We start from the raw sequence: 18,627 nt of genomic DNA, 5'->3' as shown, positions 1-18,627 counted from the left end.
TATTCTTAAATTCATGCACATTTTGCAGTTCAGCTTTTCACTGTAATTGTTACGGTGATACATTTCTTCAAATATAAATATTTAGTTATTTTCTAACTTAATTTGTAATACAGTACATACATTAAAAAAATATTCAATAATTGGTTTTCTAAGTTTCTAATGTTTTTAAATGTTTTTAGAATTGTTTATATGTATATATACACACACACACACATTAATATATATATATATATATATATATATATATATATATATACAATTTTAAAGATTTAATCAAATATATTAGTAAATGATGTGTAATTATATACATATATAAACATTTATAAAAATTAGTTCGAAAACAAATGTTAATATATATATATATATATATACATATATATGTGTGTGTGTGTGTGTACGTGTATATATAAATAAACAAATATATATATATATATATATATATATATATATATAATATATATATATACATATACACACACACATTTAAAATTAAGTTAGAAAACAAATGTTTTTAATATACAAATTATATTATCAGCATAACAATTAGAGTGAACTAATTTAAATGTAAATACTAAATTAGACAAAAGCAAAATAGGTATCAGACTTTTGGACCCCAGTGTATTTTGTGTTTGGTTTACAGCTTTAGATTTGTGAAAACACAGAGCTTGAACACTTTTACATGACACAGTGCCGATTTGCATGACCTGGATGACCTATATGTCTTGGCGTGGAGCTCTGGGTTCCGTGTAATTCGGGACCTTTTGTTTTCCACAGTGTAGTAGACAGAAACGTGTTTTGTTGATCATGCAAATTCCAGCGGATGTTGGCACAGCATGAAGGGGAGGGAGGGATCGAGAGGGGATAAAGTGGGACAGACATTAATTCAGCAACTCGCCATCATCAAGCACTAAACGCTTACAGATTATAACATCTGATGCACGTCATAAATAGATTAAAGAACAATATAATTCACACTGTGAGGCTCCACTGCATTACACATCCAGCAGGAAATTATTACGAGTCTAGTTCCATTCCTAAAAAAATGAACTGAATTCAAATCAGCTTGGGGGCTTATAAATAAAACATTCTAAAACAAAATCTCCTCAATTAGTCTTTGATCACGATGCCAAAGACGTCATGTGGAGGAGAGGGTCAATGTGCAATTGAAGATATTCACGAGACGCAACGGACAGGAAAACTGCACGTTGTGATTGTTGTATCTAAGTGGCCAGTGTTTGGTCACTTGGCACCCAGGGCTATTTCGGGGTGTCTGTTTGTGTGTCCAGGTCCTGAGCAGGATGACCTGAAGCTGAATCAGCACAGCCAGCGACCCGATCCCTGTGAGCGCTTCCTCCTCCGCTTACAGATGTAGTAGATAGGCAGAGCAAACAAGCCTGAAGAGAGATCAGTCACAACACAGGACAGCTCGGTCACACTGCAGTCATCAACTAATCTGGTCAAACAATCACAGTCTGGAGTAATGTGTACCAACAAGTCCTTTACAGAAAAGTACAAATAAGTTTGGGATGAGTAAGATGTTTTTATGTTTTTAAGTCTCTTATGCTCGCCAAGGCTGCATTTATTTGATCCAAAATACAGTAAAAACTGTAATAGTGTGAAATATTATTACAATTTAAAATAACTGTTTTCTATTTGTATTCTATCTGTGATGCAAAGCTGAATTTTCAGCATCATTAAGTCTTCAATGTCACATGATCCGTCAGCATTTATCTGAATAAGAAATCTTTTGTAACATTATAAATGTCTTTACTGACTTTTTATCATTTTAATGCATCCTTGCTGAATAATTAATTTCTTAAAAAAAAAAAAAAACACATGGTTACTGACCCCAAACATTGGAACGGTAATGTATAATGTTACAAAAGCTTTCTATTTCAGATAAATGCTGTTCTTCAGAACTTTCTATTCATTCCTGGAACATTTACAAAACTGGTTTCAACATTGACAATAATCAGAAATGTTTCTTGAGCAGCAAATCAGAATATTAGAATGATTTCTGAAGGATCATGCGACTGAAGACTGGAGTAATGATGCTGAAAACTCAGTTTTGAATCACAGGAATAAATTACATTATATATATATATGTATTGTGCATATTTTTATTTGCAGATCGTATTGGAATTTTCAAGGAAAAAATGCTGTATTTTACCAACACTTTGTATTAGAAGATTACGTGTTACAAAGATCAAGATTCATATGGCTTAAAGGGATAGTTCACCCAAAAATGAAAATTCTGTCATCATTTACTCACCCTCAAGTTGTTTCAAACCTGTATGAGTTTCTTTCTTCTGTTGAACACAAAAGAAGATATTTTGAAGAATGTTGGTGACCAGACAGTAGATGGACCGCATTGACTTCCATAATAGGAAAAAAAGATACAATGGAAGTCAATGGGGTCCACCAACTGTCTGGTCACCAACATTCTTCAAAATATCTTCTTTTGTGTTCAACAGAAGAAAGAAACTCATACAGGTTTGAAACAACTTGAGGGTGAGTAAATGATGACAGAATTTTCATTTTTGGGTGAACTATCCCTTTAATGTCACAACCATTTGTATATTTTTATTATAGAATTGATTTTGTTAATTAGATATTTGATGGGAGGGGTGCTTAATTGTCATAAAAATAATGACAAAAAAGCAAATATAATTATAAAATCTTATTTAGTGGCATGCAATATAACCCAGAGATGTTCCTGACACAGAGTTGACAAGATTCACTTAGGAAGTGTTACACAATCCTTACCTACGACCAAAGCCAGAGCTCCTACGACCACCACGAGGACAATGACCACTGGAGCCACCAGCACTTTACTCACTGTGGAATGAGCAACAGAAAAGCATTCAGGCTCACAAAACAAACACATTTACAATTCTTATCTACTTCTGGACTAAAGAGAAATGGATGGAGTGCATTTGTCTTTCTGAGCAAGTCACTTGGTTAAAGGGAACCCTGTGGAACAAACACTTGTGTCTGTGATGTATGGATGGTTGGTTGGGTATCATATGGTTCACTGGACTAGCCTGAGGACACCACACAAACACTGGCTCATGTAAAGTACACACACAGAGATATGCAAACTAAAAGCAGATCATAGAGCTGGACATATCTCTGCGCCATCACTACTCTGCGCGTTATCAGGAGGTTTTAAACTAGCATGGTCTGGATTAGTGTAAACTGTTCTTTCATGGTCTCTAGTTGTGTCAGGACATTTAGTGTCAAAAGCCTAACATAGAAAGATCTTAGTTAGCATCCGACTTACTACAAACAGAGCCTCGGACCAGCCGGCGCAGGTGGGGTTTCTCAGGCAGGTAGCGGTACTTGCATCCAAACACACTAAGGTTGGAGGTGTGGTCCCCAAAGAAGCGCAGATGCCTGTACTTCTCCCCACATCGATAACAAAAGTTTGTGTTGCACTGTGTGCAGGTCATGTGATCACAGCCCTCCGTTCTCTGAATGTGAATCTGTTGGTATAGAGAAGAAATAATCCTGGCAATGAGTAATCTATTCACAAAGATGCACACTTTTTTTCCTTCTTCCACATATTGGTTACATTTATAGCCAGATCTAAGAGCAAGTGGGGCAGATTTTCCTGAATCTGGGCCAGTGACTGACATGTTCAATTAGTGAAAGCCTAAGGTCACAAACCGATAATTTCGAATGATTACACTGATTATTCCAACAAACAATGCACTTCTCCAAATTATAGGTTGAGAAACTCGCTCTCAAAAGACAGATCTTAGCCAAGCCCTCAGGTATCTGGCTCAGGTATGAAGGAATGCCAAACGCCCATGTTATGATGTGTCTTCCAAAGCACCGTGAATGCAAAGCACCAATGTCTGGATGGAAAACAGCAACGCCTTGAAGAGCTTGTTGATCTCTTGAAATTGTGTCAGTGGAAAGAAAATGGTCTCAAGTGAACTTTAATTTAAGATCACTTTGCCCACACCCCAGTCTTGTGACTTCCTGCAATGCCATGTTTACCAAGACCGTAATTAGAATTAGACAAGAGGAAAAGAAAAGAAAAACAATAATTTTTGACCATCTCAAATGGGAACATTCCGTTATTACACTGACTGTCTCTGTTTATTCGAACTACGTACCTCATATTCATTTTAAATTAGTCATATTTTATAATTCTGTAGCAAGTCTACTTGCTTTGTAAGTGAAGTTTCTGGTACTAGAAGTGTGATAAATGGGTTTTAAATTGACATTTTCCAAACAGACAGTTGATGTACCCCGTTGACCTCCATAGTAGGAAAATAAATACTATGGAAGTCAATAGGGTCCATCAACTGTTTGGTTACCAACATTCTTCAAAATATCTTCTTTTGTGTTCAGCAGAAGAAATAAACTCATACGGGTTAGAAACAACTTTAGGGTGAGTAAATTATGACAGAATGTTTATTTTTAAGTAAACTATTCCTTTAAGGCAATAGCTAACATAAATGATATATAATTATTTTACAGCATTTCTTAATGTTTATGCTAATATCTGCATATTAAATGTTTTGAACATTTCAAGTTGTATGAATTAACATTAATGTATCAAATGAACATGAATTAATAAACAACAGTATATTTATTAATTATAATAAATTTTGAGTTTGTTGTAATGAAAAATTTGAGTTAATACAATGAAGAAGAATGGTTTAATAAACAGACACTCGAAATAGTATGTTATCTTCACCACATTAGTTATCGAAGTAGATTTGACAAAAGATAAAAATTCATAAAAATATTTTTTTTACAGTGTAGATTAATAATTGCTGTAAAAAAATGCTGCAGTTGTACATTGTTAGTCTATGATACACAATACACAACCCCAAACTTTTGAATGGTAGTGTAGGTCATTTGCATATAGTTTTTTATATTACTTTACAATAAGGTTTATTTTGTTAAGAAGATTAATGTATCGGGTATCATAGATTAACAATGGACAACAGCCATTTTTACACCAAAGGTTTGGGGTTTCAAAACCCCAAAAGTTTCAAAAATCATGATCATGTGACACTGAAGACTGGAGTAATGGCTGCTGAAAATTCAGCCATCACAGGAATAAATAACATTTGAAAATATATATAAAAAAAACAGTTTTGTTGAGTTCGTTCATTACCTTGCAGCGTGGGCACTTCTGAGCGTTCCTCTGGCCATGTTCGATGACGCTGGCCCAGTGACGCAACAGTTTGTCTCCTTTCTTGTAGTCTCGACACTTCAAGCCTTCATGCCAGGGCGCATGGCATTTAAAACACCAGACAAACTGGCACATTGTGCACTGAATCTGAGGGGGAATATTTAAAGACACAACGATCACAGACAGTTTGCTTACTCGAGAATGTCTTTTACCAAAGAAAGTCACTCTAAATCAGAGTTTAGGCACATAACTCCAAACAATGTAAGGTTATTAACTGTAGTGTCCCTGACCTTATACTTGTGTTCAATCTTGGTGGACGTCTGTTGGCTATGACCCTTCAGGGAAGTAAACAGGCTGCACTGGGGACACGGTTTTGTGCTGGAGTCCAGTCTGCTCAGCTCCAAGAAGTACTTGTATTTTGCAAGCTCCTCACTGGTCAGGTGGGGAATCACCAAGCTCTCCTCCAAGTAACCACTGCACTCCGTGATGGGACACACCAAGTGTGCCCGACCCACGTGAACCTTAAAAGAAACCCAAATTTACACATGACTAAAATACAAACAACCATCTGCAGCATTAAAGGATAATTCCGGTATTTAACACCTTGAGTCTATATTGTAGTTTGTTTTGGATGAACAAGAGTGGTGGACAACATTTTTTTGACAATGGTTCCTCTCTCGAGTTTTTGACTATAAAAGAATTGGCCATGGACCCATTTAACATTGGAGTCAATGGGCATGTCCGAAAATGTCATTAAAACAACCTTTAACATTAGTTTTCAAAACTGTGCAACTCACAGAGTGATTAGTGATGTTAGTTGATGTTCCAGAAACAAAAAGTGTTGCGAAATACAGTTTCTGTCGTGTTTTATTCGTCATTTTGTAAAATCCCATTGAATTCTGTTGAAGGACTGAGTTGCTCGTTAATATAAATGCGCTACCGGAAACGGAAAGGGGGCTGTTTACATTTGGTCGATGTAGTCTTTTTGCTCGCTTCCGTTTCTCATAAGGCTAGCGAGCAGAGCAACTGTGCTCCGGGAGAGTAAGCGAAATAAACAAACAAAACCTTGAAAATATTGAAAGACGTGACCACTGACCAGTGCAATATGAAGTTGAACTCGACTGTGACCGTGAGTGTCCCGCGAGACATAAACATCAGTTATCGCCATCAAGTGGTCGGGAGTGTGCTAACGCTTCAGATTCAAATATTGAGCGGAAGTTACACGGTTGTGAAGTGTCTGAAAAAATAGTTCCACTATAGCAAAATAAACTGATTGGAATCATATATTGCGACGATATATTGTTTATAATCATCAACGAACACCACTAACCACTCGGTGAGTTTAACAGTTTTGTAAACGAACATTATTGGCTGTTTTAATGACATTTTCGGACATGCCCATTGACTCCAATGTTAAATGGGTCCATGGCCAATTCTATTATAGTCAAAAACTCGAGAGAGGAACCATTGTCAAAAAAATGTTGTCCACTACTCTTGTTCATCCTAAACAAACTACAATATAGACTCAAGGTGTTAAATACCGGAATTATCCTTTAAGGAATACATCAGGTCAGAGGTCACCCTTCCGCTGGAACTCGACTCTCGAGTTTTAAATGTGGATATATTGCTTACAAAAACCCATTGCATCGCTTCAGAAGGTACTTATTAACCCACTGGAGTCGTATGGATTCATTTTATGATGGATGGAAGAGCTTTTTGGAGTTCTATTCAATGCCATTACCAAGCCAGGAAGAGCCAGGATATTATTTAATATAACTCTGATTGTGTTTGGTTGAAAGAAGAAAGTCATGTATACCTAGAATGGCTTGAGGGTGATCATGGGATAATTTACATTTTTGGGTGAACCATTCTTTTAATGCAACGTTAAGCCTGTAAACTGAAAACGGTTAACTGCACAGTGACGTGTGGAGTTCTAGCGTTCTTGGAAATCGCGGGTTTTAATCAGTGATTACAAGCTAGTGTACAAGCAGCAGGAAGTCCAACCAATCTGTGTACACAAGCAACTCAAATAGCCACTGTACAATCAACACGATACCCGAGGTACTTCCAAGTCAATGATCAATGTCACCTTCTCAAACAATCACTGGGCTATGGTAAATTGTGACTGAAGATGGCTTAGGTAGGAAGGTAGCCTAGGGGCTCGTTCCTACTAGTTTGCACAGGTTGAATGCGGTATGATTTGTTGATAAAAGGATATGTGCTCGAATGACCTTTCCCAGTCTCCTGCAGGGTTAAGAGATCTCATGGATCAGTGATATCCATTTCATTCTCATTGTTCATAATACTGCAGGGCTTTGGTGCAGCCCTACAGCTGCAGGACTGTGACTATCGGCACCTCCCCTGCGAGAGGATTACGTCCCCACCCATCTTCTTTCGGCTCCCCTTTGGGACGACAGGATTACCGAGCACTTCCATCGCAAAGAAATAATCTACTCTCAGCACTCCTATTTTTATGCTGGGATATCAAGCACACATTTAGTGGACATTATCTGAGGTGACAATAAAAAGAGATGTTTGTAAATTCGAGCAAGTTTTGGGTAGTTACAAATCAGCTGGAATAAAATCTGCCATGATATCTGTAGGCAATGCACTCTGGACCAAACTAGACAAGACTGGATTCCGTCTGTCCCTACATGATGTGAGCACCAGGAAAGGTTGACAACAGTTACCGCATTCGGTTAATTACTATACTACCACAGTGTACATCCCTAAAATATGTCTATGATAGATAATCACCCTTGTTCTAACCTCTATGGAAACTCTTGAGTAGATGCATCTTAAGAAATCTAAGAAAAACAACCAATCAGGGCAAATTGAACCTGAAATCAACCTAATCATACATGATACATTTACACACAAGAATACACACTTTGAGATTTTTTTTCAAAAGTATGTCAAAATCACCTCCATTAAAACAAGATGTGTCCCAATTTGCACGATTTTGTACTATACATAAATAGTGTGAGTAGTGTGTTCACACTAAAAATTACAACCGGAAAAAGCTCACTTTCAATACCCGAATGATGCACTTATTTATCTGGAAAAAAATTAATAAATGTAGATTGTAGGACACTTGAAGCACTCAACTGTCCCAGATTATGTAGCCAAAGGGGAGGATCTATCAGACAAAATACCCATTTAAGCCTCACATACTAGATGGATTAATACATATTGCGTTGTATAAGTGCACAGTATATGTACACTATAGTACGTCATTTGGGACGCAACTTTAGATTACCTCTGCTGGAACAGGCTTGTACTAGTTCAGGGACGCAGCTTGAGTCATTTATAGATGACGCACTTGACTAATGCAAAAGATGGTCTCAGTAAACAGCACTAACAATGCTCATGTTGAGACAAGGGCTCTCGTGGCTGATTGTCTGGTGTGTGCCGTGTTCTCGCAGCAGGTGAGATTCTGCAAGCAGGGTGTGCTTGGAGTTTACTTTGGGATCCTAATGAGATCTGGCACTCCCATGAGAGCCCTTACCTGAGTACGTGGCACCAACTGGTGACAACAGTGCTAGCACTCCCCCAGGGCCACCCACCGGTCCTTTTTACACCTGTCAACCTGCTGCTAATGGGCCGACCATACAGCTAGCACAATAACGGCACTCGGCAGTCACCGCCTACGTGAACAATCCTCTCAGTATGGAGTGACAGAGAGTCTGATTTTCAGCCTCAACTTTGGCATGTTTTCTGATTGACCAGCACCGCCACTTGAGGTGGGCTATTTTCTCGGGGAGATATTTGATGGATGTGAAATCGAGTGCAGAATTTAAGCATAAATCAGTTTTCTTTATGGTAAACACCCAGTCAACAGAATGAAATTGAACCAAATTGCTGTGGGAAAAACTGAAATTTAGTGAGAGGCACTTATCTTTCACATCTAGTTTATATTAGTTAGCCTATATAATATATTCTAATATTAACGCTAACCAGGTATGGATTAACTTAATCTAGAAGAGCATTCCTTTCCTTAGATGACTTTTAAGAAAACTATGCAGCATACGCAACACACAGCATGAGAAACCATGCTTATCGGTCAGAGGATGAACACCTCAGGGTGTAAATTGTGTGTCCAAACACTTACAGTATAGCATCCATAAAAAAAAAAGTAATCAAACATTTTTTTTTCCATTTCCTCAGCAGATTTCTTGCATCACCTAATTTCAGCACTGGATCACATTAATCTAAGGCCCCATGAATATCAATTACAGTGGGTTGTAGGTAACATTCAGTCAAGCAGAAAGTGTATACATTCATACATTTAAACGGATCAGTTATTCTGCAAGCTTACAAAGGTCAGTAAAGCCATCTATACAGTACTCCTAAAAAACATTACAAGATTTGATTGCATATAAAAGATCAAATCTAATGAGGCATACAATACAGTATCCAAAATGCATAATTTTGCTGATATTACTGTAAAGCTGCTTTAAAACAATCTGTTTTGTATAAAGCGCTATGTAAATAAAGTCGACTTGACAGCAAGGCAAAAAGTGAAAAGCAGACAGACAGACATTTCCAAAATGTTTAGGCATAACCACTGTGGCTTTTAAATGCTACTTTCACAGTGCAAGAGAGATTAATCAAAGGCTTTATTAAAATAAAAATTCACCATCAACAGTCACACCAGAGGAATCATCCTCATTTATATATATATACCGGTATATATATATATGTTTTTTTTAGATAGGTACAGTTTTTGGCTTAAAAAGTAAAAATGTATATTGTATTACAAACCATGAATACACACACACACACGCCCATACATACATATAAAACATGTAAACAGTATACATAAGTACAGTATATATATATATATATATATATATACACACAAATACATGGAGGAGGGATCTTGAGACGCATAAAAAAAACAGCTGAACTATTTTTAACTTGATACATTCATGATGCTGAAAATAAGCAATGCTTTACATAGAGCAACAACAATCAAAAAATAGTGCAGAATAAATCTAAGTCACAGTCTATGCATAATAATGAACAAATCACTTAGCAGCCGATCACAGAAGTTCTAATTTATTGTTGAAGTCTATGTAATTGTCATAAAAGCAGTGTTTTGATGGCCGTGGCAGTGCTGCTTCACAGGGAATTCATTTAAAAAGACTAAAACTCTCAGAAATAGTCCGCGCCAAACGCTGTCAGCACACTAGACAGCTCTGAGAAGTTGTCTCTTTATTCATCCCCTTTGAAACAACGCTGCTAAAAATATTAACTACAAAAATCGGAATAAATTAGTAGACTCAGTCCCACAAATGACAAGTTGGGTGAAATATGGCTATGGTTGGCTATGGTGACATGTTTATAGGCAATTTTTTCTGACCCATAAACATGTTATCATATGCACAACATGAATGTTTATTTTTTATTACATAAATTCATATTCAAAATTACAGTTCTGGATCCTGTTTTTGAGCTTAATTCAAAATAAATTCCCCTTAGGAATTTAAAAGTCATTCTGAATTAAATTCTGAATGGCCCACAACACTAACGCACCTCATTCTTTTCAAAATTACGAGATGGATGTTACCAAAATTATCTTTGTGAAAGTTGTGTTGGCATTAGAGATATACCATATATTATGACTATCCATGTCTCTTTAAACAGAAGTAAGCCGCTAATGGACTCAGTAGCACAAGCCAGCATTCTGAAATATTACTCCAAAGAATGGACCAAACGCCCTTGCCATAGGCACCTGACATTTAGACTGGTCACCCCATTTGCCAAGCCCGACACAAAGGGCTGAAATGAGAAACAGTGGCTCTGTGAAGTTAAATATTAGCTATTTAAATGAGTCTTTTGTAGTGCAGACCTCTCGCCATTTCTTTTCAGTAAAAGTGCACATTAACCGTTCACCCATTCCTTTCATCTGGTTACAAACAATATTCATAGTATTCATTTGAGGTCATATATTCATATTATCTAAATTGCTTTTGAAATCATGTCCACCACAGGCCTTCAAATTATTGCAATAAAAGCAGGATTGCGAAAAGATACTGGCAATGTCATCTTCAAAAAGTAGAAAAAGTGCCCAAATGATAACTGAAATCATTCAACAAAAGCAGGAACTTATAATTCATATACTCAGATGTTAAAGGGATAGGTCACCCGAAAAAGAAAGAATATATACTCACAGTTTCTGCAGGTTTTATAAAGGTATATTTACGACTTTTTAAGACCAAAATGTAAGGAATAAAGTCAAGGGAACACAACATGATTGCCAATATGTTCTCAAAATGTAAATGTCGAGGGAGAACACAACGAGTTGTATTAGCAACACTTCAAAGTTTCAAAATAAAACTTATTACCGATCTCCATTACTTTATAATTTATTTGAAAAAAAAAAAAACACTAGACCACTCAAAACCACTAGAATATATGGACATACTGCAAAAAGAAAGAAAGAAAGCAAAACCTAGGCCCAGCTTCACAGACAAGGTTTAGATTAAGCCAGGATTAGGCCGTAGTTCAATTATGGCATAGCTTTCATAAACATGCCTTTTAGAGAAAAAAAAGCATTACTGCTGTGCATCTTGAGACAAAACAATGGCAGTAACATATTTTAAGATATGTTAGTGCAAGTTGCTTTCAGTTAAAACAGCTCAAACATGCATTTTAGTCTGGAACTAGGCTTAAGCCATGTCTGTGAAACCGGGAGTTAATGTCTTCATTTTGTTTCTCAAGTAATGTATCTTGATTTTAGGATGTTAAGATATTTCTACTACAAAACAAGACAAAAATACTGAGGAAGATATTTATTTTTTATGCAGTGCATGCAACATTTAATGCCATGGCTTTATGAATTTAAGGCATTTTGCTCTGATTTAAGACCTTTTTAAGGCCTTAATTTGTGGAAAGGCAAATTAAGTTTTTTTTTTTTAAGACACAGAAACGCTGATTTCAAAGAAAGTTTTTGTCCATAAAATTACATTTTATCTTTCAAAATAACTTCCTTAGTGTTCTGCAGAAGAAAGTAAGTCATACAGGGTTGAAAGGCATACGGGTGAGAAAATGATGGCAGAATTTTCACTTTTAGGTGAACTATCCCTTTAAATAAAACAATTTGCATCCATCTAGACATAGACTGCATATGACTGCACGTCACTTAACTTTTCAGGCCTAAAGCTCACAGGCAAAGAGGAAGTTTTCAGTCAAAAAGCAGCTGGAACCAGAAACTCGCTATGACGCCGTACACAATTGTAAAGCTGTCATTGGATACGATTCAAACAGACAGGTTTTACAGGTAATCAGTCTTTACAGCAAGTCCCTGAAAAGCGAAACACACGCTGCAACAATGGGAGGAGTGGCGATATATCTGCAAGCGGATATATAAACAAAATTATTTTTGGCAGCATCATCTCATAATTGTGCGCTCCAGAACACAGTTGAGAAAAACGGTCTAGGCGTGCAGCTAAACAGGCCAAGAAGTGAGATCACCAAACGCAAGTTAGCCTACCGCTTGGGCATGAAGAAGACAAAACTACACCAATACCGTCAGCCACGAAAGACGGCTATCATTATCACATCAACCTCTGTCTGACCCCCGAGATCATTCACAGGGGCAATAAATCTGATTTGAGAGAAGAGAAGCAACAGGCAAGCCAGCGTTACTCGATTATGTCCACAAGATCCCTCCAGAAGGGCAAATTGTTTCTATGTTGCCTGCAAACCGCACACAGACCTTCCAGCCAACAGTCATGTAATGTAATTAGGGCACAGAGAGGCTGAGCTCAGTGATTAAGCAATCAATTACAGCACAAGTTCTTCCTCCCCTCGCCAGAGTCATGACTCACTGCCACGGGGTAGAAAAAAACCTTCTCTAGACCCTCTTCCTCTTTCTAAGAACCTGATATTACAGAACTGCGTCCAAACTAGGGATGTGATAAACGGCACGTTTTTGATTAAGGGTGACATGAAGGTCTTAAAGGGGTAGGTCACACAAAAATGAATATTCTTTAATCATTTACTCACCCTTATTGTCATGTCAAAACCTGCATGACTTCTATAGAACACAAAAGAAAAATGCTTTTGAAAGAAATACAATGAAAGTCAACGCTGTAAAAAGTATTTTTCATTGCAAGTCGTAAATAAAACAGAGATCATTGGGGTGTGTTTTACATGAAAATACTATTAAATTTTTTTTTGCTTTAAAATCTCATGTTTCATTAAGTGTGTAACTAACCGTTTCTTTGCAACTGTTTGTGATATTTACTGGCAATTTCTAAGTGAAAACTTTTATAGTAAATCCAACACCATTTTTCCCCCAATGAAAGCAGTCCTATGTTGTTTGGATCACAACATTCTTCAAAATATCTTCTTTTGTATTCCACAGAAGAAAGCAATTCATACAGGTTTGGAACAACACAAGGGTGAGTAAACGATGACAGAATTTTTAATTTTGGGTGAACTATCCCTGTTACAACTTAGGTTGTTTTGGGGTTCACCTGATGTAATCAGATGCATTTCTTAATCCGCCTTTTCACGGTCTGCAATCTTTAAGGGAATCTCTTAAAGGAACACGCCGACTTTTTGGGACTTTAGCTTATTCACCGTATCCCCCAGAGTTAGATAAGTCCATACATACCATTTTCATCTCTGTGCGTGCCGTAACTCTGTCTGACGCACCCACCGCTAGCCTAGCTTAGCACAGACTGGAGGTAAATGGCTCCAGCTAGCATACTGCTCCCAATAAGTGACAAAATAACGCCAACATTTTCCTATTTACATGTTGTGATTTGTATAGTCACAGCGTGTACAAATAACAAGGTCACATGAGACACATCCATCTTCTAACCGTATACATACTGGGAACTATATTTTCAGAAGGCGAAGCACTGCTAATTGGGTGGAGTGATTAGCGCAACACTCTGAGCAAACTCTCTGCTCCTCACCACGGGGCTTCTCAGGTGCTGCGAGCAAATCACTCCGCCCAAGTAGCAGTGCTTCACCTTCTGAGAATATAGTTCCCAATATGTACAGTTAGAAGATGGCTGTGTCTCATGTGACCTTGTTATTTGTACAAGCTGTGACTATACAAATCACAACATATACTTTGAATAGGAAAATGTTGGCGTTATTTTGTCACTTATTGGGAGCAGTATGCTAGCTGGAGCCATTTACCTCCAGTCTTTGTGCTAAGCTAGGCTAGCGGTGGGTGCGTCAGACAGAGTTACGGCACGCACGGAGATGAAAAGGGTATGTATGGACTTATCTAACTCTGGAGGATACGGTGAATAAGCTAAAGTCCCAAAAAAGTCGGCGCGTTCCTTTAAATAGTCAAAAGTCGGCTTAAGGCCCTGGTATACTTATGGCAAAGCTCTTTTTTGTTCTTTGATTAGGAGTAAAAAGAAGTTTGAAATATGTAACTAGCGGTATACTGTTAGCAAACATCTGACGCTGACCACACTGCACACTGTAAACATGTGCTGCGCACTTTCCTCTCAATAACAAAATAAACAGACATCTAAAATGACAGTGGTGAGAAAGCAACAGTTAAGAAAGCATCTGATCATAGCGACGTGGATATGATTGCACCAACTCTGCAATTTGGTACTCCAGTCACATTTTTTTTATACAGTACTTTATACAATAGATTGTTTTAAATTAAGCAGCTTGACCGTACTAAACATCAAAAACAGCGTCTCTTTTCAATTATAAAAATAGTAAAACTGAAAATTTTTGCTCTCCACCAAACAAACTTTGTCTTGGTCGGATTTTTTCTCGAAATGACGTCATACCAGTTTGTTCTTTGATTTCGCTCGAAGTCTTTTAAGGGGTCGTTGGATTCATTTAAAGATGCAACGTTTCCAAGAGGTTTTTACAATGCAAACCCTAAAGTACACCGTGCTAATTAAAGCACCACCATTAACAATTTTAAATTAAAATGATCTGGATGACTAATTGACTCCATATTAGTTTAAAGATACAATACAAAAAAAGTTGCATATTTTCCAAGTTTCACCAAAGCCCTTACAAGACTCATTTAAGCACATGCTGGTGTGTCAAGCATCTTTGAGGAACTAAGAAATATGGTCATTCTTTTTTTCATATCACACAGACATGACTGTAGTGTACAGTCACAGTGTTACACAATAAGGGCCTCTATGAAGCAAAGGGAGTCTGTGATGATGATAACATAGGTCAGACTTAGCAGAACACAGGAAATTCATCACTTCTCTAAAGCAGGGCAGGACAGGACAGGCTGAGAACGTTTTCACAAGCACAATAGAGAACCTCTCCATTAACAAACAAAAACATGCTATAATTAGAAGACAAACAATAAGAAAGAGCAAATATCAGGATGACTGACGGGTGATCATCCACCAAAAAGTACCAAAACATTCTTGTTGAAGCACCTTGGTGTACATTAAAGACCATAATACGGTAATCATTCAGTGCCATATATCACAGTATTACCATCACTATAGGGTAGGGAAAGCACATGAAGATCACAGATTCACAGCTTCAGGAGGCTGTGATTCTCATTGCTGGCATGTAGAGGAATATTAGGTTTGCATCACAGACACAAACAAAGGGACATCCCCGAAAACAAGACTTTTTATTCAATGCTGAAAAGAAAAGGATGAATTTGCAATGAAATGAGGTGGATCTGGATACCTGCGAGATGATGTATCTTTTCAGACATTCTTCACAAACGGCCTTTTTGCAACAGTGTAGCGGCATGATTTGTTTGTCATCAAGACAAATGCGACATGTTAACACAACAGATAAACTGCTGTCAGCATTATTATAAGAGTGGTTTATTCCAGACTCCATCAGGTCAGAGACTGTATAGGGCTCTGGATAGGGATCATGGTCCAATTCTGAATTTGGCAAGTCAGGAGGTAAAACCAGCACATCTGATGATGATGATGATGATGTAGTCTCATGATCAGATGTTGTTTTCTCAACAGGTATCCTATAATTATCATTGGCAATACAGTATACAGTGCAGTAAACATGCTCTTTTGATTGGCTGGGATCTTCATCACTCTTGAAATCAATATTATAATCAATATGATGATACCCATCTGGACTTCCCAATCTTGAGTTGCTCTCCATGTCTTGCTGGAGACTTTTTGTGCAACATTGCATCCTTTCATCATACGTTTCATGATCCAAATCGTTCAGTTTGATGCTAAATCCTACTTTCTCCAGGTCTTTGGGATCTTCTGCATCTCTGATAGAACCAAAATTCCTTCTTAAAATATCCACGGCTCTTATGTTTTCCCTCTCGGTATTTTCTTTATTATTACCTCCCGGCTGATGTTTGTGTTTATGAAATTCCAAAACATCCTTCGAGGATAATGATGATGATGACACCTTCGCCTCGCTGCTGCGGACATCCTGGCCGAAATCAGTGCTCCGTATCCCGCTGGATACATGGACAGATTCCCCGTCGCGTCCGGTATAACCGGGCATATTTTGCGCGGTGACATTCACACGCACGGAAGAGTCATCTTCCATTCCCGAGCGGTCAACTTTCCATTTGTGCCAAACACACACGGTCCGGTTTCAAACTCACAAACTAAAAACAGAGCGAGTAACTATTATACCACTTCCGGGTCTGAAATCTCAAAACCTACTACGGCGAAGTGTCGGCTTATGAATATTAATTAAGCCACGGTGACGTTAGTTGGTAACGTCCCAATGGCACACATCTGTCTTGTGAATATAAATTAGGCGGCTTTGACGTTGTGTCGTTGTCTTCCAATGGCAAAGGCCTTGTTTATAAATATTTATAAATACTTCAGCATAGTAGGATTAATAAATTCACAGCTGGGAATTATGCTACTTTTGTTTACGCTCAACTAGGTGAAAACTATTGTATAACAACCTATTAAATGCGTCACATCAAGACTGCAGGAACCTTTTGAACCTTCTTAATCTCATCGAATCTTTGATAATTACCGCTGTGAATGTTTTATACGTGTTAATACAATTTTGTACTTTTTATTTTGATCAGTGAATATTATTTTCTACATCTGACTGTAGCCTATGCCAATACTTTTTTCCTTCCCAGGATATTAATTCGTGATATCAACAATTACATTTTAACTAAAATGCTTGATTTACTAGTAGCCTAACAATGTACATTTGTAACAGTTGATATCAGGAATTACACTTGCCTAGTAAAAATGTTCATTCTTGATATCAACAATGACGTCATCACTTGCAGAAATATGAATTCATGATATCAAGAATTATATTTCAACATGGTATAACTATAATTCTTGTTATCTGTAATTCTAGTTAAATGTTACCATACAGGCTGCCATTCAAATTCAATTGTTGATTTCAAGAACTTAATACTTAGTTGAAAGTCAAAGAACTCATCAGCTATGCATTTCTTACTTGCAGAAATACAATTTTTGATATCAATAATAACTTTGTTACTAGTAAAAAAATATAAATTCCTGATATCAAGAACTTTTTACTTTTTACTAGCTGGAATGTTAATTCCTGACATCTGTTAATGTATTTCAACATGTTACATTTGTTATTTCTGATATCTGAAAATGTGATATCTATAATTAGGAGAGTAATTTCAGATATCTAAAATGGCTTTCTTAGTAACAATCACATTCATGATATCAGAAATTAACATTGTCACTCACTATTATTGAAATCAACAATTGATTTTGAATAGCAGCCAATGGTGACATTTAACTAGTGAAAATACAATTACAGATTTCAAGAATTACAATTTTTAGTTGAAATGTAATTCCTGGTATCAAAAATTGCCATTGTTACTAGAAATCTAATTCTTGATACCAAGAATTAGCATTTTAACTAGTGAAAATTAAATATTTTACATCAATAATTAATAATGTATAAAAGTCAAAACGGCTTGCCATGATATCTGTAGTAATCTTACCCTTTCTGTCAATCATATCTTGATTAATTGAATGTGTCTAGACACTAGAGGGAGGTAGAGCGTAAGGTATAAGCTAAACGAATCTCAATTTGCAAGCTTGTTCTGCTTTGGTGCTTCACAGGATAAGAAGAAAAAGAACCACATAAGGAAATGCTGAGTGTGATGTTTCTTTGGAAAAGTAAAAGGTAAATTAACCCAGTAATAGGTCACAGTGGGCCTATACATGCTGAATCATCATTCTGCACCTTGTTGATCTCCTTTAGGATAAAGAGGCCCCAGGGTCCCTGATGATATTTGCACATTCACAGCATCTTTAAGCCTTGCAAGGTCAGAAATGAAAGCTTTACACTTCATCCATAAGCAAAAAAGGATATCAAGAAGTTGTCATAATGATGTTAATATTACAATATATTGTGTGTAGCATAACTTATGCCCCATGTTACAAATTTTAATTTAATTTAATTTATTGACATGCATTAGTAAGCAATGCTTATATTTATATATTTTTTACATTATGCAAACACATCAAAACACAAGATGGCCATCCTTTCAA

General features: G+C 36.9%; 1 protein-coding gene across 1 annotated transcript; it reads right to left on the bottom strand.

Annotated features, from left to right (window-relative positions):
* Window positions 1–471: 471 nt before the first annotated feature.
* rnf217 (ring finger protein 217) lies at window positions 472–16,788 on the bottom strand. Its single transcript, XM_079583495.1, has 6 exons — window positions 15,815–16,788; window positions 5,446–5,676; window positions 5,138–5,302; window positions 3,284–3,485; window positions 2,767–2,838; window positions 472–1,394 (listed from the first exon to the last, which is right to left on the bottom strand). The coding sequence occupies exons 1-6, from the start codon at window positions 16,661–16,663 to the stop codon at window positions 1,315–1,317; spliced, it is 1,599 nt and encodes a 532-aa protein (XP_079439621.1). The 5' UTR covers window positions 16,664–16,788; the 3' UTR covers window positions 472–1,314.
* Between the last annotated feature and the right edge of the window lie 1,839 nt (window positions 16,789–18,627).

The sequence above is a fragment of the Phoxinus phoxinus genome (assembly GCF_949152265.1).
Source record: "Phoxinus phoxinus genome assembly, chromosome: 16".
In the NCBI taxonomy this organism is placed as follows: domain Eukaryota; kingdom Metazoa; phylum Chordata; class Actinopteri; order Cypriniformes; family Leuciscidae; genus Phoxinus; species Phoxinus phoxinus.
Note: the sequence above shows the minus strand (reverse complement) of the source record. Positions and strands in the feature narration are given on the sequence as shown.

Bases quoted from the DNA above. Each gene is read 5' to 3' on its own strand.
- rnf217 (XM_079583495.1), bottom strand. From the start codon at position 16,663: ATGGAAGATGACTCTTCCGTGCGTGTGAATGTCACCGCGCAAAATATG. The intron at 5,677-15,814 runs GTATCCAGATCC...GTTTCTTTTAAG, and splicing joins AAAGATACATCATCTCGCAG to GTTCACGTGGGTCGGGCACA. The intron at 2,839-3,283 runs GTAAGTCGGATG...CTCATTCCACAG, and splicing joins GGTCCGAGGCTCTGTTTGTA to TGAGTAAAGTGCTGGTGGCT.